The 23,862-nt window shown below is 39.8% G+C and overlaps 1 protein-coding gene across 12 annotated transcripts in view; it reads right to left on the bottom strand.

Annotated features, from left to right (window-relative positions):
* depdc5 (DEP domain containing 5, GATOR1 subcomplex subunit) overlaps window positions 1-23,305 on the bottom strand; it is a 29,801-nt gene extending 6,496 nt beyond the window's left edge. For 2 of the 12 annotated variants that reach the window (XM_057056377.1, XM_057056379.1), the window contains exons 1-37: window positions 23,082-23,305; window positions 22,899-22,966; window positions 22,727-22,814; window positions 22,587-22,633; window positions 21,250-21,335; window positions 21,100-21,183; window positions 20,978-21,027; window positions 20,809-20,878; window positions 20,642-20,720; window positions 20,490-20,551; window positions 20,280-20,349; window positions 20,111-20,183; window positions 19,927-20,030; window positions 19,774-19,848; window positions 19,411-19,545; window positions 19,269-19,330; window positions 18,940-19,013; window positions 18,764-18,833; window positions 18,612-18,648; window positions 17,905-18,025; window positions 17,565-17,788; window positions 17,281-17,478; window positions 13,430-13,562; window positions 13,247-13,335; window positions 10,596-10,655; window positions 9,714-9,897; window positions 8,586-8,746; window positions 8,258-8,378; window positions 8,000-8,167; window positions 7,712-7,934; window positions 7,219-7,349; window positions 7,046-7,142; window positions 6,733-6,795; window positions 4,182-4,297; window positions 3,695-3,775; window positions 3,446-3,578; window positions 88-187 (exon numbers count right to left, since the gene is read on the bottom strand). In XM_057056377.1, coding sequence (XP_056912357.1) covers window positions 88-187; window positions 3,446-3,578; window positions 3,695-3,775; window positions 4,182-4,297; window positions 6,733-6,795; window positions 7,046-7,142; window positions 7,219-7,349; window positions 7,712-7,934; window positions 8,000-8,167; window positions 8,258-8,378; window positions 8,586-8,746; window positions 9,714-9,897; window positions 10,596-10,655; window positions 13,247-13,335; window positions 13,430-13,562; window positions 17,281-17,478; window positions 17,565-17,788; window positions 17,905-18,025; window positions 18,612-18,648; window positions 18,764-18,833; window positions 18,940-19,013; window positions 19,269-19,330; window positions 19,411-19,545; window positions 19,774-19,848; window positions 19,927-20,030; window positions 20,111-20,183; window positions 20,280-20,349; window positions 20,490-20,551; window positions 20,642-20,720; window positions 20,809-20,878; window positions 20,978-21,027; window positions 21,100-21,183; window positions 21,250-21,335; window positions 22,587-22,633; window positions 22,727-22,814; window positions 22,899-22,966; window positions 23,082-23,107 — 3,763 coding nt within the window. In that variant the 5' untranslated portion in view covers window positions 23,108-23,305. Of the gene's footprint in view, window positions 1-87; window positions 188-3,445; window positions 3,579-3,694; window positions 3,776-4,181; window positions 4,298-6,732; window positions 6,796-7,045; window positions 7,143-7,218; window positions 7,350-7,711; window positions 7,935-7,999; window positions 8,168-8,257; window positions 8,379-8,585; window positions 8,747-9,713; window positions 9,898-10,595; window positions 10,656-13,246; window positions 13,336-13,429; window positions 13,563-17,280; window positions 17,479-17,564; window positions 17,789-17,904; window positions 18,026-18,611; window positions 18,649-18,763; window positions 18,834-18,939; window positions 19,014-19,268; window positions 19,331-19,410; window positions 19,546-19,773; window positions 19,849-19,926; window positions 20,048-20,110; window positions 20,184-20,279; window positions 20,350-20,489; window positions 20,552-20,641; window positions 20,721-20,808; window positions 20,879-20,977; window positions 21,028-21,099; window positions 21,184-21,249; window positions 21,336-22,586; window positions 22,662-22,726; window positions 22,815-22,898; window positions 22,973-23,081 lie in introns of those variants that run through there. The other 10 variants (XM_057056381.1, XM_057056378.1, XM_057056380.1 and 7 more) reach the window with 10 other exon arrangements.
* Between the last annotated feature and the right edge of the window lie 557 nt (window positions 23,306-23,862).

The raw sequence follows: 23,862 nt of genomic DNA, 5'->3' as shown, positions 1-23,862 counted from the left end.
GAATACTATTGCTGTGTAGTGTGTTCGGGTATAGTGACCATTAATGTGTAAATTTATCATATGGTCTGTGTTGGTAAATCTACTCACCATCCTTCTCTCCAACAATCCTGTAGCAGTAGAATCCATAAATGAAGGTACGCATCATGTCTCCAGAAGCATGGGCCACCAAACCTTCATCCAACATTTTCTATATAAACAGACGGGCAGAAATGACAAAAATGTTTCAAGACTAAAAATTAGACAATAACTACATGATGCAAATTTTTACCTTTTGCTCTCACAGTGAAAGACCAAAATGCTTTGAGATTTACAAATCAATATTTAAAAGCAATGTATGCATAAAAGAAGGAAGCGCGACCAATTTACAACGTGCATTTACTGTGTACATTATTCAACTGACTCCATGCAGCAAACACTTTAAATTTATAACTGCAGCTATTTGCTTTATTGTACGGGGAGCTGGACATACAGCCGTGGTTTAAGATCTTTTAGATTTACCTGTTTACCTGATTTACCTGATCTTTTAGATTTACTGAAGTATAATTACAAGCATTCGTTTTGTTTCGTTTTCATTTCATTTTCTGCCGCTTATACGGATCCAGGTCGCGAGGGCAGCAGCTTCAGGAGGGATGCCCAGACAGCCCTCTCCCCGGCCACTTCCATCAACTCTTCCGGGGGAACCCCCAGCCGCTCCAAAGTCAGGTGAGAGATGTAATCTCTCCACCTAGTCCTGGGCCGGCCACGAGGCCGCCTCCCGGTGGGACATGTCCGGAACACCAACACAGAGCAACCCCAGGTTTCTTTTCAGCACTGTAGCCAAATTAACTAAGAGTCACAGTGTTTTAGGTCCACGTATCTCTTCTTCCCTTAGTGGTGAAGACTTCATGAGCTTCTTCACTGATAAAGTTCTAGCTATCAGAGAGAAAGCTAACCAGGCCATCCCAACAACTGGACCAGATGTGCTGACTGTGGGAACATACAGGTTCTCCAACAAGTCCTTAAACTCCTTCACCCCTATATATTTTTCTGAGGCGTGGTTCTTTAGTGTCAGGTTATGTACCCCGGTCCTACAAGGTGGCAGTGATTAAGCTGTTGCTTAAAAAACCATCATTGGATCCTGACGTATTAGCAAATTATAGGCCAATATCCAACCTTCCTTTTATCTTTAAAGTTCTTGAGAAGGTGGTGGTGACTCAGTTACTGGAGCACCTGCAGAGGAACAGCCTGTTTGAGATGTTTCAGTCAGGCTTTAGAGCTCATCACAGCACAGAAATGGCACTTCTTAAAGTTACTAATGATCTTCTCATGGACTGGTCTCTATGCTGGTTCTGCTGGACCTCTGTGCTGCTTTTGATACAGTTGATCACAGCATCCTGTTACATAGACTGGAACATGTGATTGGGATTAAAGGGACAGCACTAGACTGGTTGAGATCATATTTATCTGATAGATACCAGTTTGCTCATGTCCATGGTGTTCCCTCCTCATATAGTAGGGTTAGCCATGGAGTTCCTCAAGGTTCTGTACTTGGACCAATCCTCTTCACCTTGTACATGCTTCCCTTAGGGAACATTATACAGCAGCATAGGATAAATTTTCATTGTTATGCTAATGACACTCAGCTTTATTTATTCATGAAACCAGAGGAGACAGAGAAGTTATTTATTCTGTTTCTATACTTTGTATAGGATGCTATTACAATTCAATTTCCCCACGGGGATGAATAAAGTTCATCTTAATCTTAAATTAGTGAAGCTCCAGACCTGTCTTAAAGACATAAAGTCCTGGATGTCAAATTTCCTCCTCCTTAACCCAGGAAAAACTGAGGTCATGGTGTTTGGTTCTGAACGTCTCAGGGATAGATTAGATCATACGATCACTCTAGATGGTATCTCATTAACATCTAGTCTCTCTGTGAGGAATCTAGGAGTAACTTTTGATCAAAATCTCTCCTTCAACTCACACATTAAATTAGTCTCTAGAAGTGCCTTTTTTCACCTGAGGAACATCACAAAGATCAGGAAACTACTGACGCGGCATGACGCTGAAAAGTTAATTCATGCTTTTGTTACTTCCAGGCTAGACTATTGTAATTCTTTATTATCAGGGTGTCCAAACAACTCTTTAAGAAGCCTCCAGCTGATCCAAAATGCTGCAGCCAAAGTTCTAACAGGTATTGACAAAAGAGATCACATAACTCCTGTAATGGCATCGCTTCATTGGCTGCCTGTTAAATTTAGAATAATTTTTAAAACCCTTCTTTTGACCTACAAGGTCCTCAGAGGCCTAGCTCCATCCTACCTGGAGGAGCTAGTGATAACTTATCAGCCCAATAGACCGCTCCGCTCTCAGAATGCTGGTCTACTTGTGGTTCCCAGAGTTTCTAGGAGTAGAATGGGGGGCCGAGCATTTGGCTACCAGGCCCCCCTGCTATGGAACCAGCTCCCTGTCCAGGTACAGGAGGCTGACTCCATTGCTACTTTTAAGATCAGACTTAAAATCTACCTCTTTAAAAAAGCTTATTGTTGCTAATTCTGTAGTTCCAGTTACTATCATAGATAGACAAATTATCATACTTAGGGGGACGTCTAATCGTTAGGTTAACATCTTAGCTATGCTGTTATAGGCCAAGGCTGCCGGGGTCCAGAAACATGATCACCTGACAGGCCTCTGTCACCGCACTGGGTCATCGTTTCGTTTCGTTTCGTTTCGTTTCGTTTCGTTTCGTTTCGTTTCGTTTCGTTTCGTTTCGTTTCCTCTCCTCATCAAGTAGACTAGTTATGCTGATTCTTGTGTAGTTTTTCTGCTTCCCCCCCCCCCCCCTTCTGTATTCATTTACAGGTATCGCCGCCTTCAGAGCTGCGTGATGACCTCCGGCCCCACTGACCCACTTGGCTGGCGGCTTGCATAAATGGTGTATTTTTGTATGTGTTTCTGTGCTCTGTGCCTCTCCTCTCCATTCTATCATCTACCTGTCCTCCCCCCTCTCCTCTCTCTCTACCCAGCCGGCCATCAGCAGGAGGGTCCCCCTACATGAGCCTGGTCCTGCTCAAGGTTTCTTCCTGTTAAAGGGGAGTTTTTCCTTGCCACTGATGCTTGTTGGGGGTTAGGCCCTGGGATTCTGGAAAGCACCTTGAAACAATTTTGATTGTAAAAGATGCTATATAAATAAAGATTGATTTGATTTGATCACAAAGGAAATGTTTGTGGACTTCTGGAGGAACTAGCCCAACATACTTCAACATTAACAAGGATTGTGTGGAGTTGTTGTCAGTTTGTTGTAAATTTCTGAGGGTGAGCGTGGATATGGGACGGGAGTACACACATGCACTCTGGTAAAAAAGGGGAAGCCAACACATTGGTGGGTAAAAGTTGAATACTACGATTTTAACAATAAAATTGCAAATTGTACAAATTATACAAATATTCAACTTGAACCTCTTACCTGCATGATATCTACAGCTATGCCTTGTGTCGTTACCCCTTCCACGTTGTTAATCAGCCAGTGAACCACCTCCGCACTAAAAAAGCAATTGAGAGGCAGGCCTCTTTGCTCTGGAAGGAGTTGTACACCTGTCCTATAAAAGAATAAAGAAAGGAAAATCTATTAGAAACAGGGAATACTTGAGGTGGCACAGTGCTCTACCGAATTTTCGTTAATTAATTAATTCAGTCAGAAAACAGCCAATATTACATTGGATGTTTTATAGCCTCCAGGATCTCCATGAGTGTTGGGGATGATGACAAAGAAAGCGACTGCACTGCAGAATTTCCACTGTCAAAAGATAACAAACACAGCTGAGGATCAATGATGTATAATAGACAGAAGCTGTATATGAGATACTATAAGAATGTCAAATTTAACATGCTAATGTGGTCATAAAATTTCCATTAATGCAGCAAAACACACATTTGTGGCATATATTGGCAAAATTAAAGTGAGCTGCTTAGCAGTTGAACACTATAATTCTTATTAGCTACATTGTTGCGCAAAAGCTATATTTAAATTATTTGAGCTTTTGAATACTATGGGGAATTGGATATAGTGATTACTGTATTACTCATGAACTGAACTATTATATAATTGCACTACATGCTTGTATTGTCTGTGCATGCACAATAATTATCCCAGCAACTATATTGTCATACTACCACCTCATGAAGTACCTAGTAAAGGTTACCTGGTGTCTCCTGTGTTGCTACAAGATGCAAGCTCTCCTACAGGCTGGACTGCTGCTCCAGGTGCAACTGTTGGCTGGAGTCCTCTGTCCGCCACTTCACTGGCTTCAACAGGCAACTGCAGAGTTCAGAGAAAGCAATTATACTGTTATTTCCTTAAAATACCGAAAAATGTAAGGTTACTTGGATGTCAAAGCCTCGGTACTCGGTTTTCATTTACTATACACAACGGCCACTTTTCTTCATTACCCTGGTTAGTTTATACACTTAACCTGACAATTCGACAAATTGAACCAAAAACATTGATTTTAATAAGGTATTTATCTTCCAAAATACAAAATACATTATAACAGTTTATACTAAACACAGGGTTGTTCAATACAGTAGTTATATCCATTTATCTGTGTTCTTGTATACCAAACAGATGTATTATACCAATAAATCGTAACTATGAAGTTCAAACTGTTGTCCTGAACTAACCGATCTGTGGCACTGCAGAAGTATGGACAAAAAGCAACACATAATCGTCACATTACCTATAATGTGTAGGGAAATAAATTCATGGAATAATAATTTTAAAAGACAGGTTTACATGCAAGCTTTGCACATTTTCCCTCATTTTAAATTTTGCCTAGGCGAATTAAAAATTTGAAAGAAAAAGTAATTCCTTTTTAGAAATTTGGGTGTCAACTACAAAAAAAAATCCTTATTTATTTCCTGCAGTTAACAAAGTATCTTATGCAAAACATATGCTAAATTTAAATGATAATGAATGGACTGTTGTTGTTTGTTTCCCGCTCCTTAACTCAGGAAAAACTGAGGTCATGGTGTTTGGTCCTGAACCTCTCAGGGATAGATTAGATCACATGATCACTAGATGGTATCTCCCTATCTTGGAGTAACTTTTGATCAAAATCCATCCTTCAACTCACACATTAAATTAGTCTCTAGAAGTGCCTTTTTTCCACCTGAGAAACATTGCAAAGATCAGGAAACTACTGATGCGGCATGATGCTGAAAAGTTAGTCCATGCATTTGTTACTTCCAGGCTGGACTATTGTAATTCTTTATTATCAGGGTGTCCAAACAACTCTTTAAGAAGCCTCCAGGTGATCCAAAATGCTGCAGCTAGAGTTCTGACAGGTATTGACAAAAGAGATCACATTACTCCTGTACTGGTGTCTCTTCATTGGCTGCCCATTAAATTTAGAATGATTTTTAAAATTCTTCTTCTGACCTACAAGGTCCTCAGAGGCCTAGCTCCATCCTACCTAGAGGAGCTAGTGACACTTTATCATCCAAATAGACCGCTCCACTCTCAGAATGCTGGTCTACTTGTGGTCCCCAGAGTCTCTAGGGTAGAATGGGGGGCTGAGCATTTAGCTACCAGGCCCACCTGCTGTGGAACCTGCTCCCTGTCCAGGTACAGGAGGCTGACTCCATATCTACTTTTAAGATTAGAAACCTACCTCTTTGAAAAAGCTTATTATCACTAATTCTGTAGTTCCAGTTACTATCCTAGAGAGACAAATTATCATACTTAGGGGGTCGTCTAATCATTAGGTTAACATCTTAGTTATGCTGCTATAGGCCGAGGTTGCCAGAAACATGATCACCTGACAGGCCTCTGTCATGGTCTCCTCTCCTCCTCACCAAGTAGACTAGTGATGTTATTTCTTGTATAGATTTTCTGCTTCCCCCCCTTCTGTATCCATCTACAGGTATCGCCGCCTTCATAAGCTGTATACTGACCTACTGACCTCCGATCCCGCTGACCCACCCAACCCGACTCTACCGGCAGCTTATTTTAATTAATATAATGTATTTCTATGTTCTACCTATTCTCAACAGTTGCTGCAGTCTATGCAGGGATTGTCTGAAGGTGCTGTAGCAGCTCCTGGATGGCAAATGGTTGCTGCACTAACTGACGACAGCCAGGAAACTACCAGTGACAGTTAGCTTTATAAGTAGGCCTATTAGCGAAGCAAATGAGGAAATGCGCCTGGAATGATACTGGAAGACATAGTCTCCTTCAGGTCCTCCAGGGCTCACAAGTGACAGTGTTGGTATAATTACTGCAAATGGGGACTATTCGTTGCTTAAAGTGCTGCATCTGGTGGTCAGCAGAAATGAAATTGAGCTGAAAGCGACTAAGGGGCTGTGGTGAGCAGAACACTGTTTTTACTCTTGCAATTGCATGTTACTCTTGAACAAGAGCAGTTACAAGATTGCAATGCAAGTAAACCATTTAAAGCATGCTCACTTCCATGCTCAGTACCAGCAGAAAGCAGAAAGATAGTCAGCCAAATATCTCAAATCACATTCACATTGTGAAGAATATCCAGAGAAAGCTCAATGAGAACACATGCGAAAATGAGTATGATCAGCTATGGTTCAGCTCATCAAGTAATAGTAAATTAAAACATTTTGGCATATTTGAACTGCCACTGGTTGCACTGATACAACAGCTTTTGAAAATGTTAGATTTTCTTTTGCCCCAAAAATGTCCCCTCATAGCTAACATGCATACTCCCCCTAAACAATGCTACTGACCTGAGAGTGATAGGTGTTGGAAGAATGAGGGCTACGAATAAATTCCAAAATGAAGCCACCATCCTGCCAGCATACAGGAAGAGCGTAAACCAGGCATAGATTAGCAGCAGGTAGAGAACACAGAAATAGGGGAAAATGCAAATAAAAGGCAAGAAAAAAGAGCAGAGGCCCCTTGAACAAACCTACAAATACAATTTTCAACCAAGACTAGACCGCAAAATAGTCATAAAGCAGAATCATATTTGATTTCAGAATCTTCATGCCTGCAGCTAAACTGTCAATTCTGGTGCATATACATGAAAGAGCTGGTCACCTTGCGAGGACTGTCCAGATACATGAGATTTGTTGCAATACCAGAGGGGTCAGCAACAGCTGTTGAGGGCTTTGTTCCCTGCTGTTCATCCAGTGTCCTGAGTGGAAGGAGAGATAAATCCTACCCAACCAACATTGCTCATATGGTAAAATATGGCACCAATAGACACTCACTTCTGCTCCATCTCCAGTAAGACTGATAATGCAGATGTGCCCTTTTTGCCTTGAGGAGGAGCCATGTGTTCAGAAGAATAAGAAGGGAGAGTACCAGCAACCTGCAGGCCTTTCATTGGTGTCCCCTTTTGCTGTATATGTAAAAACAATAGCACAAAATGTATGAAAACAGTACAGCATTAAATGGTTGTCATTAATTCTGTTTACCATTTTTTCTGGCTTCTAATCAACTTAAACTATAATAGTTTTTTATAATCTCAAACTAATTCCTGATTGCAGCAATGTAATGTATATTTAATTACTATATATCACTTTATATAATTAGGAAATTCAGCTGTCATTGAAATACAATCATAATGTTTGATTCACATCCACGAGTGAGTAAAAATATGGAGAACAACAAAATAGTAAAACAACATTTTGGAGTTATGAAAATTTGCAGGACAATAAAGAGCAAACAGTCAGAGGATATAGAAAAATTGGTGGATACTACTCTAATGATCCTGTCCGAGCGATGTCGGCGACGAATGCGGTTCAGGCCCTCCAGGAAGCGGATGAAGTTGTCCAGCAAGACCCAGTCCCCAGATCCGCCCATTGCAGTACCCACTGCCTCTCCATAAATATCCCAGTGCCCTTCACCATCTGCCATTCGCCTTGCTCCCCCAGCAGGCAGAAGCAAGAACCGAGTCCTCCAAAACTTTAGAGAGTCTATCAAACTATAGAGAGAGAAAGGAGTGAAGTATCTAAGATTGGCAATAAAACATATTACAACTGTGTCTACCTAAAGTCCTCAGACCCAGCAGAGCAGATGTACTGGTCCAGATAGTTCCACTTGTATTCTTCCAGCCGTTCATGACCAAACTCCACCCAACAGGACACAAATTGACCCTCTGAGTGTGATGGACAAAGGCTGTAACTGTACTGGATCTGAGCAGTCTCACACGGGTACCTTAGACATTAAAAAGATCAAGGACTATGTTAATAAGACAGCTCTAAAAGCACATGCAAAGCATGTCCTGTGTGTATATCATATACTCACTTTGGCAAATAGCGAGTTACACTGATTATTTTGTCTTTGAGGCAAACTTTATGGAAGGTACGGCCCATGCTGAGCCAATAAACATTCTCCTTCTCTTCTGCTCGACGCAGGGAAACCAAGCCTAAAAGCATTCAAGGAGATAGAACACATATGTATATATGGTATATTTGTGACCACCACGTATAACAGAAAAACCACTGTACCTTTTTCCCTCAACTACTTCAAAAGGCACATCTTACATAAATATTACTTAAATATTCTCTATTTAAAAATAGAGAAGCAATGTGCCCTTGCTCTATACACCAAAAAAAGTGTAATATTTATGAACCTCTGGAGTAAAGAGGGCTGCTGCCAAGAGGTGTGGACACAGATGGCTGAGGCTTCCTGTTATGAGTCTGAACAATGATTTGATACCCCTGCATCAGTCTCTGACAGATAAACTCCTCAAACACTTCGGAAGCTGTTCTTACAGTTGCTTCTTCTTCCCGCCTAAAAAAAAAGTAGAAATATATTAATCTTTAGCCAACTTGATATATGTTCACTGGCCATTTAAAAATTAAATTGCTAGTAAAAGGTCGGACCGTCTTTTGCCTTCCGAACTGCCTTAATTCTTCGTGGCATACTTTCAACAAGGTGTTGCACAGAGATTGTCTATATGGACATGATCGCATCACACCGCTGTTGCAAATTTGTTGGCTTCACATCTATGATGTGAATCTCCCATTCCACCGCATCCCAGAGGTGCTTTATGGGACTGAAATCTGGTGACTGTGGAGGCCTTTAGAGTACAGTGAACTCATTGTGTTATTTCAGAAATAAGTTTGAGATATTATGAGCTTTGTGAAATGGTACATTACCATGGGTGCACTGTGGTCATAAAGTGTTTGACATGGTCAGCAACAATGCTCAGGTAGGCATTTAAACAACACTCAATTGGTACTTGGGGGCTTGGTAGAAATGTGCAAATTGTAGCCTCACTTTACTGTTCTGAGCTGACAGGAGTGGCAACCGGTGTGGCCTTCTGCTGCTGTAGCCCATGTTATTCATGGTTTGATGTGTTGTGTGTTCGGAGATGTTATTCTGCATTTCTTGATTGTACCAAGTTATTGTTGCCTTTCTATTTTTTCCAACCAGTCTGCCCATTCTACATTTTTGTCAACAAAACTGCCACTCAATGGATTTTCAGAACCATGCTCTGTAAACCTGTAAAATAGTTGTGTATGAATATACCAGTAGATCAGCAGTTTCTGAAATACTCAGAGCAGCCTGTCTGGCTTCCCCATTTCTTCCTCATTCTGATTCTCAGTTTGAATTTATTCAAGTTGTTTTGACCACATCTTCAATTAAACAGGTGTACCTAATAATGTATTCGATGAGTGTATGTTGTTCAGGTGGTCATGTCAACAATATTTTTCAACAGTTTATAAATGTTCAAACAATACAGCATTTTGTCTACCTGTCCAGGTCACTGTGTGGTAGCAGGTCATAGCAGCCTTCAGTATAATCATTCTGAAGGGTTTGGCGATCTGGAAAATAGTCCGTGGTGAGGGGCAGACAAGCTGGTGTCGTCAAAGACTTCCAATCCACCCCCACTGTACAACAAAAGCTGGGCACTGTCAAGGGTGCAAACAGCAGGAGGGCTTCAGGATCAAACACACGCATGAATCCAAGCATGCATCCAAGTATACACAAATTCGACAGCAAATGGTAGATACAATGGATTGAGAAACACAAAAATAGGGAAGGCACAGAGACGTAATGAAGGGAAAACATAAAGATGTTAAAGACAATACAGAGAGAATAGAAGAAAGGGGAGAAAAATTAGGTATTACAATTTAGAAGCCTGAAGGAATCACCACATTAAACATGCAGATTTTTTTAAATCTGAAACAGCCTGATAAGAAACAGTCATAGTCACATGCAAAAATTGTCTTTAGTATTTATAGATATGTACACCATATTCACTGGATGGTATTAAAAAGATAGATCAGACTGATTCAAATTTGTAGCATGATGCAAAAACAATTCTTCCTTTAATGTAAGGTGTTTCATCATGAAATAACAAAAAATAGAAGTCAGCGGAAAGGGAAAAGTAGAAAGACTTGGTGTAATCTTATACATATGACTTTATGAATGCAGAATTTTCTATTTGCACACACTGAAGACAGAAAGAGAAAATTGCCTGTCAACACTCAATAATCCTGTGCAGATTCAAAAGCTCCTCCTTGATTCAATGACATACCTATTCTGCCAAAATCAGCCTGTCCCTGAGGTACAGCTACAGTACAATGTTCATGAATGCAATTTTGTTCCAAGTCTATTTAAATGAAGCACTTACTTGGGTCAGCACTGCTGAGGGGACAGTCATCAAATAAGGAGGCACAGTGGGTTGGAAGTCCTGTACAGGTTTCATACAATCCCAAATGAAAAAGAAATCCATCAAGCATACAATTAATAAATTAAGACCATTGAAATTCAATGAGATTGTAGTTTTGGCATTGTAGTTTAGATTGATGTGTTATATAAAGTGTGGTCAGAACATTTTCAGACTACATTCTTACAACAAAAAGAAAGAATTCTAACCTCATAGCAAGGCGAAAACACTGCACTTACATAAATGCTTGGAAATAAATGCTTACATAAATGCTTGTTTTGAGGCCCTTGAAAATCTCTTGATCATCTGTGAGTTGTTTCTAGACCTCGACTAGTCCACTTGTGGTAAATTCAATAGATTTGAGATCATTTGGTCTACATCATTCTTAAATGGAAAGGGTTTGGAAGAACAAATGTAAAACCTCTTCCCAGAGCTGGCCATCACACCAAATAGAAAAATCTATTAAATTGAAAGTCCCTTCTCATCTCGGGTTCTTCCACTTGGAGTTATGAAGGTGAAATTCTAAATGTCAATCACATTTTCATTATTGTCTTTCAAATGCACAGCCCAAATATTGAACTTAACTACATCTACTACATAGTTCATAAGTTCATATTCAATAGCCCCTTTCAGACAAGCACTATAATCATAACCATATATGAAACAATAATAATGATGCATCAGTTTAACCTGTTTTTATGCAAACTGCATAGAAAGATGGAAGGCAGAGTCCATTAAAGACAATGCATTTAGGAATGGCACTGCAGTTTTTTATATAATTAAAAAAATTACACACACACACACACACACACACATATATATATTGCTCAAAAAAATTAGAATAACATTTTTTAATCAGAGTGTAGCAACCTATCAGTCAAACGTCTGGGATACTGATCTGGTCAGTTAAGAAGCAGAGGGGGTTGTTAATCAGTTTCTGCTGCTTTGTTGTTGATGAAATCAGCAGCAGGTGCATCAGAGGGGAAAAAATGAGACAGCCCCCAAAACAGCAATGGCTTTCCAGGTTGAGGCCACTGATATTTTTTTCCTTCCTCATCTCTTTTGGCTGATTTTTTACTGACTGACTTTCTACTGCTGTAGTTATTATTGGCTTGGATCAACATCTCTGTTGATAGCATGGTGCAGTACCTGGACGCTACAGAGGTTGCACAAGTAGTCCAACTCCTCCAGGATGGCCGTACTGTTGCAAGAAGGTTTGCTGTGTCCCCCAGCACAGTCTTAAGAGCATGGAGGAGATTCCATGAGACAGGTAGTTACTCCAGGAGAGCTGGACAGGGCCCTAGAAGGTCCTTAAACCCTCAGTAGGATTGGTATCTGCTCCTTTGTGCAAGGAGGAACAGGATGCGCACTGCCAGAGCCCTACAAAATGACCTCCAGCAGGCCACTGGTGTGAATGTTTCTGACCAAACAATCAGAAACAGGCTCCATGAGGGTGGCCTGAGGGCCCGACGTCCTGTAGTGGGCCCTGTGCTCACTGCCCGGCACGATTGGCATTTGCCATAGACCACCAGAATTGGCAACTACGCCACTGGCGCCCTGTGCTCTTCACCGATGAGAGCAGGTTCAACCTGAGCACATGCGACAGACGTGAAAGGGTCTGGAGATGCCGTAGAGAACGTTATGCTGCCTGCAACATCATTCAGCATGACTGGTTTGATGGTGGGTCAGTGATGGCCTGGGGAGGCATATCCCTGGAAGGACGCACAGACCTCTACAGGTTGGATAATGGCACCCTGAGTGCTATTAGGTATCAGGATGAAATCCTTGGACCCATTGTCAGAACCTACGCTGGTGCAGTGGTTCCTCCTGGTCCACGACAATGCCCAACTTCATGTGCCTAGAGTATGCAGGCAGTTCCTGGAGGATGAAGGAATTGATACCATTGACTGGCCTCAACGTTCACCTGACCTAAACCCAATAGAACACCTCTGGGACATTATGTTTAGGTCCATCTGGCGGCGCCAGGTTGATCCTCAGACTGTCCAGGAGCTCAGTGATGCCCTGGTCCAGATCTGGGAGGAGATCCCTCAGGACACCATTCATCGTCTCATTAAGAGCATGCCCCGACGTTGTCAGGCATGTGTACAAGCACGTAGGGGCCACACAAACTATTGAGAATCATTTTGAGTTGCTACAATGACATTTTGGCAAAATGGACCAGTCTGCTGCATCATTTTTTCACTTTCATTTTTGGGGTGTCTTTGATTTCCCCCATCTATAGGGTGATCACTTTCATTTCTATCAAATTCTGTGGCATTATTTTGTTACTAATACATCACCTATTTTTTTTTTTATCAGGAAACATATTTAAGATAATTTTTCCCCCGTTTAGATCTGATGTGTTTTCAAAGTGTTCTTCTAATTTTTTTGAGCATGTATATGTGTGTGTGAGTATGTGTGTGTGTGTGTGTGTGTGTGTGTGTGTGTGTGTGTGTGTGAGATTTGACTACCGGTAAATCTTTTTAATGTTTTTGAGCCTACGAAAATGCAAGCATCCTTATGGAATGGTTACAAATTTTATATGGAAAATATTTTCAAAACTCAAAACTACAACTTAATATTTACAACTCTAGTCGCATCAGCAGGCATCTTACCACCATTACTCTCTGGATTTGCAGTCAATTCTTCCATCAATCCCCCAACATAAAGGCCAGTTTCTCCCACTTGTCCTGAGAGTGTTTTTCTAGATTTAAAAGATAAATAAAGGAATCCATCCTATTCTTATAAAATGAGCTTACAATAAGTCAACAAAAAAACTTGTTGAATTGGTGTCTGACCTTCCAGTGGCCTCAGGACAGACGAGTTCCAACAGCTCAGCTGAGCCATGTGCAGGATTTGTCTGTTGGCCTTGCAGGTCAGCCATGTTCTGTCTCATCTGATGATGGATTTGAATTGCCTCTCCAGAGGGACCTGCAGAAAATGTAGGGGTTGAAGAAGTGGGGTGGATAGATGTAATTATTATCAGAGCACTTCCTAGTTTTATTTGATCCTCAAAAATTGGAAATTGTAATTTGGGCCCTCGTGGCACCCCCATGTTTACTACAGTTTTGGTAAAAACCTGCAATGCTGTCCCATAAATGCATTGTCTTTAATGGACTCCGCCTTCCATCTTTTTATGCAGTTTGCACAACAACAGGTTAAATCATGATGCATGATTATTATTGTTTCCTAATGTTAGGTTTAAACTGTTAGGTTTAAACATATAGCAATGCTGTAAACGCTTATTAACTCTCCGCTTATTATCAATGAACTTAGTCCATTTTGGCCAAAATATGGCATAATTAACAATGGGTAATCTGGATGTGAGCCAGAGAGCACTGCTGAACAGCCTGCAAAATAGCTCATTGTCCAACCATGATGTACTTGCTATGGTGGAGTGATTGTCATGTTGCTATGCTGATGCTAGGTAATGTCAAAATGTAAAATACACACATTATAGAGAAATGGAATAGTCAGTTTGCATAATATGCACAATATGTTCCATTTAAAGGGCAACAAGAAGCCATGATGCTGGGCTGATTTTTTTCGTGTCACCTTTTTCATTTTTTTTCAATTGTTCCACTGATTTTGCCTGAATTTTTTTTTGTTCTTTTGTTTTTTGTTTCAAAGGTTTTCTCAAGGGTAGTCCTTTACTGCTTATTAGTTGTTTCTTGTGTCTGTTAATTTCTTCAATTCTTAACAGGTTTATTCATCTTAAACCCCCAGATGAGTCCCAAGAACACTGAAACATTGCCCGGCCACCATTCAACACGGTTTTTGGGGGCTTGCATGTAGCCACGAATTCAGACCAGTATTTGACATTAAAAATTATCTTGTTTTGGTTGTGACTTCTGTGCAGGCTAGACAAGGTCATCCACTGTGAATCTGTTCAGGGTAAGTCTGAGAGCCAACTGTGGCTCCCATTTGAGTGAGTTCTTATTTGGTCAGCTCTTGGTTGATATGTATGCATTATGACTTGGCTGTGGGTCATATCTTGGAAATAGTGTGGACCACTCAAGTGTCATTATTCCACATGGTATGTTGACCCAAATAAGAATGTACAGTTGTGGGCCATATTTGGGCAATGGCCTATTTGGTGTGTTTTTGGTTGACATCTGGAATTGTGATTTGGCAAAGAGGAGTGGAACCAAGTGTCATCATTTCATGTAGTACGTGGGCCTTCTATTTCTCCTGATTATCTTTGAGATGTTTCTGTGTCTTACTAAGAGGTAAACTGCAGTGAAATAAATTGATTCGACATGATTTGGAAAGTGAGGGAAAGTAGAGTAGTTTCATGGATAATGTGAGAAGGATCAACTGGGGTAAACTGGGAAACTTTATGTGAGCGTATTTGTGAAGAGAACAGAATAACAATGTGTGATATCTGCTTGGGTTAGAGCTCTCAAGGCTGTGCATCTCTGCGCAGGCTGAGGGCCGCTTCGATATAGTCAAAATATGTGCAATGTGACTGAGTTGATGCAAACTCTGTAACCATGGAAACGCCTTTTACTGTGTCTTGTGCTGAGTTTAATAAAAGAACCAACTCTGGGGGGGGGGTGAGACTCTCTCCGGGACAGCGCGACAGCAGACGTGTCTGTAACGGAGTGGAGCCCCCCTTGTACAAGGTTGAAAAGCAACGTTGGCTTCTGGTCTCAATTTGTGGTGAACTTGGTTCGTGCGCCTGTCTGAGTACACTTCTGAAGATTTCGACGTCAAAAGACACACACACTTGTCCAGAACAGCTGTCAGTGCCAATCAGGTTTTAAAAAAAACAAAAAAAAACAGAAAACACAAGGAGGTCAGAAGAACATCCTACAAAACTCTGAGATGCCTTCATCATTCTTAAATATCCAAACAAACTGAGCAATAGTGAGAACTAGTCCTGAAAAATGCATGACTAAGAACCCAATGGTCACTGGCTAAGGCTGTACACAAGAAAGCTGTTGAGAGGTTTAAACATTACTATTTTTTCGGATTTATTGCTCCAGTGATAAGGCTACTACAGAAGTGAGTAATTCCTGAATAATGTCCAAGTAATTTTCTTTGAAAATAAATTTATGTTAGCAACTAATGTGTCTGTACAAGTCTTAAATTCCTGACACCAGTGGAGGATGCAGAGACAACAGTGGTGCAGTGCTTTTATCCAGTGGTTTTATCCTCTGCTGAGCTACCATGATTGATAAAAAGCTGTGTCATATCACTACCCAAGCTATAGGTAAATAAACAATGGGTGAAATTTAGCGAGCATGACGTGCTTCATGTATCGTCATCCATTAAAGATCGCGTAGCCACACATTTGGTTTGTTTGACTGAAAAAATGGAGTAAAGTGCTTCAGAGATCAGTCTCTGAAGGACTTACATCCTCATATTGCAGGTGAACCGCATTTTTGAAGAAATGCCACAACACTTTCACAGAACAGAAATGACCAGGGTCAACCTGAAAGAACATGCTATTTTTGTCCATTGTGAAAGGGGCTAAACGCCGGGTTCACTCTGGATCCTCCCCCACTCCTCCCTGGAGTCGTGCCAGGTGCCAGCCTGCCTCAAAACTTCAATCATCATCCCTGTCCCCAAGAAGCCATGGATCACTGGGCTTAACGACTACAGACCTGTGGCGCTCACCTCTGTAGTCATGAAGTCCTTAGAGCGCCTGATCCTGCCACACCTCAAGTCCATCACCACCCCCCTCCTGGATCCACTGCAGTTCGCCTACAGAGCTAACAGATCTGTGGATGACGCGGTCAACCTGTCCCTTCACTCCATCTTGCAGCACGCTGCCGAGAAAGTGATCGGCTGCAGGCTTCCATCCATCCAGGACCTGTATATCTCCAGGACCCGGAGGTGTGCAGGTCGGATCACGGCCGACCCTTCCCACCCTGGTCACGGACTGTTTTCCCCCCTCCCCTCAGGCAGGAGACTACGGTCCATTTGGACCAAAACCTCCCGCTACATGAACAGCTTCTTCCCCTCTGCCATCAGGCTGCTGAACACCAAGTGACTTATCACTTAAGCACCATGTACAGCAGCAGCCATGAACAATACACTACTTTTGCATTGACCTGCACTGTGGACTTCTAACCTTAACTTAACTGCTGCTCTTGCACATTATAGGAATACACATTACCTATTCCTTACTATTTATATATATATGTCTTATTTTATTTATCTTATTCTAGTGTTTATTGTCTCCTCTATGTTGTCTTGTGTAATACTGTGTACTACATGAACAATGGCAATAAGTAAATCTGAATCTGAATCTGAATCTGAATGCGGAAGAGCTGACAATAGCTGCAAAGCGCCAAGAAGCAAAGGCATTTCGTTTTGGCACCCATGTTAACAGATTGTGTAGTTCATAACAGATGTGCCAGGCAGCGATTGTTTCGGCGTCTGATCTCCTTAAACAAAGGCCTTAATATTGTATTTTCTCTTAAGAATCCTTTTATGTCTTTGAAAACATCCTGTATTTCCCAAAGTTCAAATTCCTTTTAAAGCGTTTAAAGGCACTGATGAATCTGCTTTATCATGGAGCCTGTATTTTGACTGTCATGGCTTAAATACTAAGGCGTATCAAAATGCTAATAACAGTAAAATAAACAAAATTAAGTCTATTAAACATCACTTTGTTTCCAACAAATCTGTCTTTCCTCACCTATGGGGAAGGTGTGCATCCAACGCCGGCGGTTGGAGGTTAGCTTCATAGGCATCCTTGATGGGGTGAAAGGATTGATGAGTGCTCTTTGGGGGGTGTAGCATCCAGGACGGATGTGCCTTGGGGACTCAGCACTCCCCACTGTAAATCTTCCTGGTGCACTGGAGTCCCTCTGTGACTCCATCTTCTCTAACATTTCTGCCAGAACAAAATAAAAAATTAGTAGGTAAAAACTAACACGAGACACAACCGATCAACTCCCGGTGAAGTTGTAAAGGCCTCACCTCTGGTGCTCGTGTATCCCAAGGAACTGCTAACTTCATACTGGGCTGAAGGTAGACGGGGAATGAGCAGCACATTGGACACGGAGCCTAAACTATCATTTGATGTTACACTTTTATGCTCTTCAGGACCTTCAAACCGAACAGGGGGGGATACCCCTATGCATGCAGTCACTTCCAGGGAGCCCAAACTTTTTCTTCCACCTATCTCTTTGTCTCGCCCTAACCTGAATGAAACAAAATTTGATTTTTACAAAAAATGTTTTTTTACAAGATCCAGAGTAAGGCCAGGGTTTGGGTTTGGCCAGAAAGAACTGACATCTATTACAGAGCAGTTTGATACCTAAAATTAGGAGTCCTCTTAAATCGTGATGGACCAGGTAATCTGAACACCTGGATATCATGGGCATCGTAGTCCACCTGTATAGGCAGACTGCTTTCAGTGTCCTTTGGAGAACAGAGAGCTGAATGTTTTGTGAAGGGGAGGGTTTGGAGAACAGAGGAAAGAAAAAGTATGTTAACATTTGGGGATTTTACGGTTTTCTGCATTCATTTGTCTTAAATTGTCATCGATTGCCACACTAGTCAAGTACTTATGTGAGCCATGTCTCCTCAAAAAGAGCATTTAGAGGATCGGCAATCAAGATATGTTTTATTTATATAAAATTGAAAATGGTTATAAAGTGAATTCAAAGTGTTTAGAAATTCACCAGTTTACAGTTAGAAAAATGATTTACAACTGGAACTACAACTGGGACTGTGTCTACTCTACCAATGGACGTCCAGTCAAACTGAACCCAACATCAGGACCCATCAGCGAGGCAAAGAGCTATATCTGATAGCTATATCTGATGTAGGTATCGCAATCCTTTCAGCAAACCAGACGTGATTACCGGTAACTGTTTTTTTCATGGTACTAACATAACATTTCCAATGCTGATATTTGTTACATTATTGGAAAAACTCGGGATAATTGTGGCCACTTTGAATATATATTATTTTAAAAATGAATATAATATTACTATGTTAAATGAGGTGGACGATACTTACTGTGGTCCTTGTTGAATCTGAACTTCTCTGTAGTGAGCTACAAGAAAAGACATAAAAATAAAAGCTTGAAATATAAAACAACAGGGTAACAAGGACACACACATATATCTATGCACGTATATATGTAAAGAGAGAGACTGATAGTCCAGCACCTTGAGTCCAGCCACTGTGATTCGAGGGGTGAAGGAGCTACAAGAGGTTTGACTTTTGGAGGTATAGAAGCTGCAGGTATGACCAAACAATACACGTAAGATTAAAACAAATCTGTGCATACGTCACACATGTAATTTATATGATCATCCTAGATAAATATTTCTAAATGCCTTGCCTGTGGTTGATCCAGTGAGGAAGGTGATAATCATCTCCTACATGAGAGTCCACACCCATCATCCTGTTGTGCAGCTATAAAGAAGTATCACAACAAGATCAACATTGATCTTTTACAAATAAACCAAATTGTTTCGAGGACAGGACAGTTTTAAAATGATGTAAACTAGCAGTCACAAAAAGTTGTTCAGAGAATGCTATAATGGACTTTTTTTTTACTAAAATCCCAGAAATATATAAAAATGCAAATTAAAATGAATGCAAAAAAATAAATCAAAATTTTATGTGAAAGTAAAGTGAGCGTTGCTACACATGCCTGCAGTAATTTACCTTGAATAATGGTACTGCATGTAGAGGCTGTTCCCCCATACACACCAAGTCCACCCCGATACCTACAAAGGTAAAAGTAGCAAACTGTCCTTCATTGTGTACATTGTGAATTTAAATGAAACTCGTTTTTACTGCCACATACCATTATCAATCATACGCTGTTTGGTAAGAATCATGAGCTGGCGGTCAACTTCAAACACTCCAACCCCAGGTGTGATGACCACCGACATCTGGCCAGTGCGGTCAAAGTTACGGTTGATGTAATGCTTGTCAAACACTGTAGAAGAAGACAGTTATAACTGCCAGTCACTCAATTCTATATACACACACACACATACAGTATATACACACACATATATATATAAAATGGACTTCCCAAAATATATACACACACACACACACACACATATATATATATTTACACACACACACACACACATATATAATACATGTATGCACTGTACATTACATACATATACATATTTATTTTTTCACTTATATTTACCATTGAAGGAAAGATTAATGGCTTCCAGATAGTTTCCTTGAGCTGCAGTAGAGTTATAACCAACCGGGCCACCATCTGTCATGAAAGTAAATGGACAAAAAACAGTGAAAAATACATCCAGAAAAATCATCAGTCATTTGTTTATTACTCTACCTGTTTCTTCAAGCCGCACCAGCAATGGATACTTAACAAAAAGCTTCTTTATAGAGACCAGCAATGACATCCACTCATCACGCCTCTCATTCTGAGCAACAACCCTGACCACATAAAAAGGCTGAAAAAACTATACGGCATACCTCTGTAAATTAATCAAATTTGCCAAAAATAGCTGTAAAACCTGTAAAAGTCTTCAAAAAAACGGCATTCCTGGTCCTGCCTAATTGACCCTCTGAGAACTTCAGGAAATTCATCTGAGGAAATTAAATTTTTATAAATTACTGGATTCATGTAAATCATACTGTTGTTGTTGATGATGATGATGATGATGATCAATAAAAATGACTTACCAACTGTTTTGGCATTGTAGAATGTACGTGAGAAAAGAACAACTGTCACCTCATGGCTGCAATTCTTTTCCTATTTTAACAAGAAATTACTGTTGTTGAAAGCACTTACAATGAAATATTGACCATAAAAAGCAATATTCAAATATTCACAATAGGCATAGGCATTCCATTCCATTCTACCCTTGTAAAAAGAAAAAGAAATTTCCAAACCTTCCATTTGGCAAAAAGATCAGAGAGGAATCCATTCACAGCTTTCTCAAAGTAGAGATCACCTGTTACCATAGTAATATGAAAGGTGCCCACCAATGTTGAGACAAACTAACACAAATACGTTAAATTAAGTATTGAGTATTATAACTTACCATAAATATCAAAGTCCCACATCTCACTACTCATCTGGATAAAGATGTAAACCATGGCAGATGTGGAGCGAAACACCACCTGCCTCAAAAAGCATTTAAGAGGAATAAGCAATGCTGAAATAAAGAGATTTAGCAAACTGGCAGGTTTTAATGTAACCCATTTTTACCCGGGTGTCCTCACTGATGTACCCACAGGTCACTTTTTCACCCTTTAACCACAGTTCACTGGCCTGGGCTCTGCACAACAGACCGCATCATGTACAAAAACAACAACAACAACAATGCAACACACTACAATAAAAACAAATTTATTACAAAGAAATAAAAGCTCTGTACCTGATTCCTGCAAATTCCACCTTCTGTGTCACATAAGCACAGGTGCTTACCTGCAATTGACAGAATTAGGTGAAAATAATTCCCCAACTTTTATAATTCAGTATGCAAAACAAATAACCTACCAAACACTTTTTTAATCTCCACATGTCTCCTCTGCCAATGTATTGATCTTTGAACGTCAGTTCCACCAGGTCTAGTGTTACATCCTGCAAGGAAAATTTCTACTGAGATTCTCTTTCTAAATATGAAGACATTTGTCACAGAGAACATACCTTTGGATTGATAACGTTGACAATGACATCCTGGTAAGCCCGTAGTTTGAAGGCTTGTGCTACAGTCTGGTCAACACTGATTGTCTCTATGCAAAAACAACAGACTGTGTTCATCAAATACCAAGGAACAACAATTTTACATGCAGTATAAATAAGCTGCCAGAATTCATTTGAAATTATTCAGTGTTACTGCAATGTTAATTAAAAGCTTCATGCAAAATAATTGCATTAAACATTGTAAGAATCATAAATTAACTTGAGGAATTATGAAGGACTCGCAATGCTTAATCTCAAAATATACTGTCTTCCTGTGATACTAATAAATGCCTACCAGTGTTAAATATACTTATGGCATGTAAACTATGCTGTATGCACAATTTACATAAAGTAATTACATTTTTATATTATAATTGTTAATATTTAACATGTGTAACTGACTGATGGCAGCTATTGAGCAAATGAAAGGTTGTAATATTCTTCTATTAAGAACCTTCTATTAAACTTAACTGTTAAAAAGAGTTTCAGATGACAATCAGTTATAAACTGCACCGTATGCAAATTAATTTTGGTATAGAAAATGGAGTGAGACTATGAGCTAAAGATTTACATTTTCTAAGACATGCAGCAGGAAACAGTAATGCCACCTGTCAGTGTGATAAACACCGTGGATACAGGAAAGGCACCTCATACACACACAATACTGGGGTGTTTTCAGACCATTTCGCTTATTTCAAACTTTGTTACATTGAAGCCTGATGCTAAAATAGTAACTATTACATCATTATGAATTAAACCCAGAGAGTATAAGGCAGAATGCCAAAGGTTCTCAATATTTATGTCAATGTAGCATTTTAGTTATTTTCTTTCTAAACCCCATTATTAATGATTGCTTCATATCAGTATTGCATAGGGTCATGACACCACAAATAAGGGATAGGGTGCGTTTGACTCTGTAGATGGGCAACCTAATTTAATTGTTGATGGTAAAAACAAATAACACAAAGGTCAGGATTTTTATTTTATTTAGCATTTGGGTTTTTCAAAAATGTGGCGCAAGTTGTAATTTTCTTTCTTAAATGTACTATGATGATGAAAAAAATGCATTTTCTGGTTTTGCTCATTTTTTGTGTTGTACTTTGCATATGGAACAAAACTGTGAGTGTGCAGTCTTAGAACCAGGCCAGTTTTAAAGCATGCATAATAAATTTATTAATGTAATATTTTTGTTTAATCTTCCGCTCCGATAATCACTACCCAGGGATGCTATCCCTAGTTACAGCACACATAAGTAATTAGAATATTCACACAAAGAATGTTGAAGCACACCCATATTTTACCTTTCTGAAGGTCTTCTTTAAGGTTTTTGACTTGAAGTAGGAGAGGGCTGGGAATCAGGGGAGTGTGGGGGAGAGCTGATTTTAAATGCAAAGAACCAATAACTGGAAAATAATATTGTGTTTAAACAATTCAGGCTCACCTATATTCATCAGTGGGGTGGGCTATCTCAATTATATCCCGCAGACATACTTGAGGAAAAACCTTGGGGTTCACAACCAGTTCGTCATCTGTTGTAGATAAACAAAAGGCTTGAAGGCAAATCTTTCAAGGTCACTAAAATCTAAACTTAAAAAATAAATAAATCGACTCACCGCTGCCACCAAAGCCTTTCTTGTGTAAAACAAGTTTATAGGACTTATTTGTTCTCATCCTGAAACAGCTACACAAAAATATGTTGGCATTAATGATAATAATGACAATGACGACAATTTTTTTTAAAAAACTTAAACAAAATAAAAGACAATCATAATTACAAGATGTATGGATATACATACATCAAATTGCAGCTGAACGTTAACATATATATAATATAGCCTATATAATATAATATAGCCTAGCCTAACGTCGCTGACAGATGACAGCAGTTAGCTCCACCGAATGTCTTTCTTTACAGAAAACATAAAGTAAAACTATATGATCTTCTCACTGAAGTATAGCAAAACAACAAATTAGGGGCAAGTTATGGCGCTACCTTTTCTTCTTCTTTCTTCTTTTCTATGGCAGTAAAACCTGTTTTTGATGCATTGCTGCCACCATCTGGTGGACTGTCAGAATTTACACAGGGAAAGAAATCCTACAGTTGTCGAGTTTCTTTTTTGATTTGGTTTATGAAATCACTTAGCTGTCCTTTCCCCCTCTTTTATTCTTCCTATCATGGCTTTATTTCTAAATATCGATTTTATTTTAGTATTATATTAGTTTTGCTTGTCTTACAATAACTGTAATGATACACTTTTTGTTTATCTAAGGTTTCTTCTAGTTTATTTCTTATTCATCTTTCAGTATCGTTACCACTCTGACTTTGACTCTGCAATTCAGCATTGGTTTTCTTTTCAAGTGCTAAAATGATAGATTACACTTTACCTGTATTTAGTGTTTATAATTAATTCATGTTATCAGTATAACAATCATTTAAGTCCCCCGTAACAATTTTGTTGGAAAAACCTGTTATTGTGAAGAGAAATTTCCCCATAGGTAGGGTCAATTTAGGCTCTTCAATCAAAATAATGTGCATAGGTTGAACGGATTTCCTGTATCTCACTGTCACAGGGGATC

The sequence above is a fragment of the Takifugu flavidus genome, chromosome 15 (assembly GCF_003711565.1).
Source record: "Takifugu flavidus isolate HTHZ2018 chromosome 15, ASM371156v2, whole genome shotgun sequence".
NCBI classification, from domain to species: domain Eukaryota; kingdom Metazoa; phylum Chordata; class Actinopteri; order Tetraodontiformes; family Tetraodontidae; genus Takifugu; species Takifugu flavidus.
Note: the sequence above shows the minus strand (reverse complement) of the source record. Positions and strands in the feature narration are given on the sequence as shown.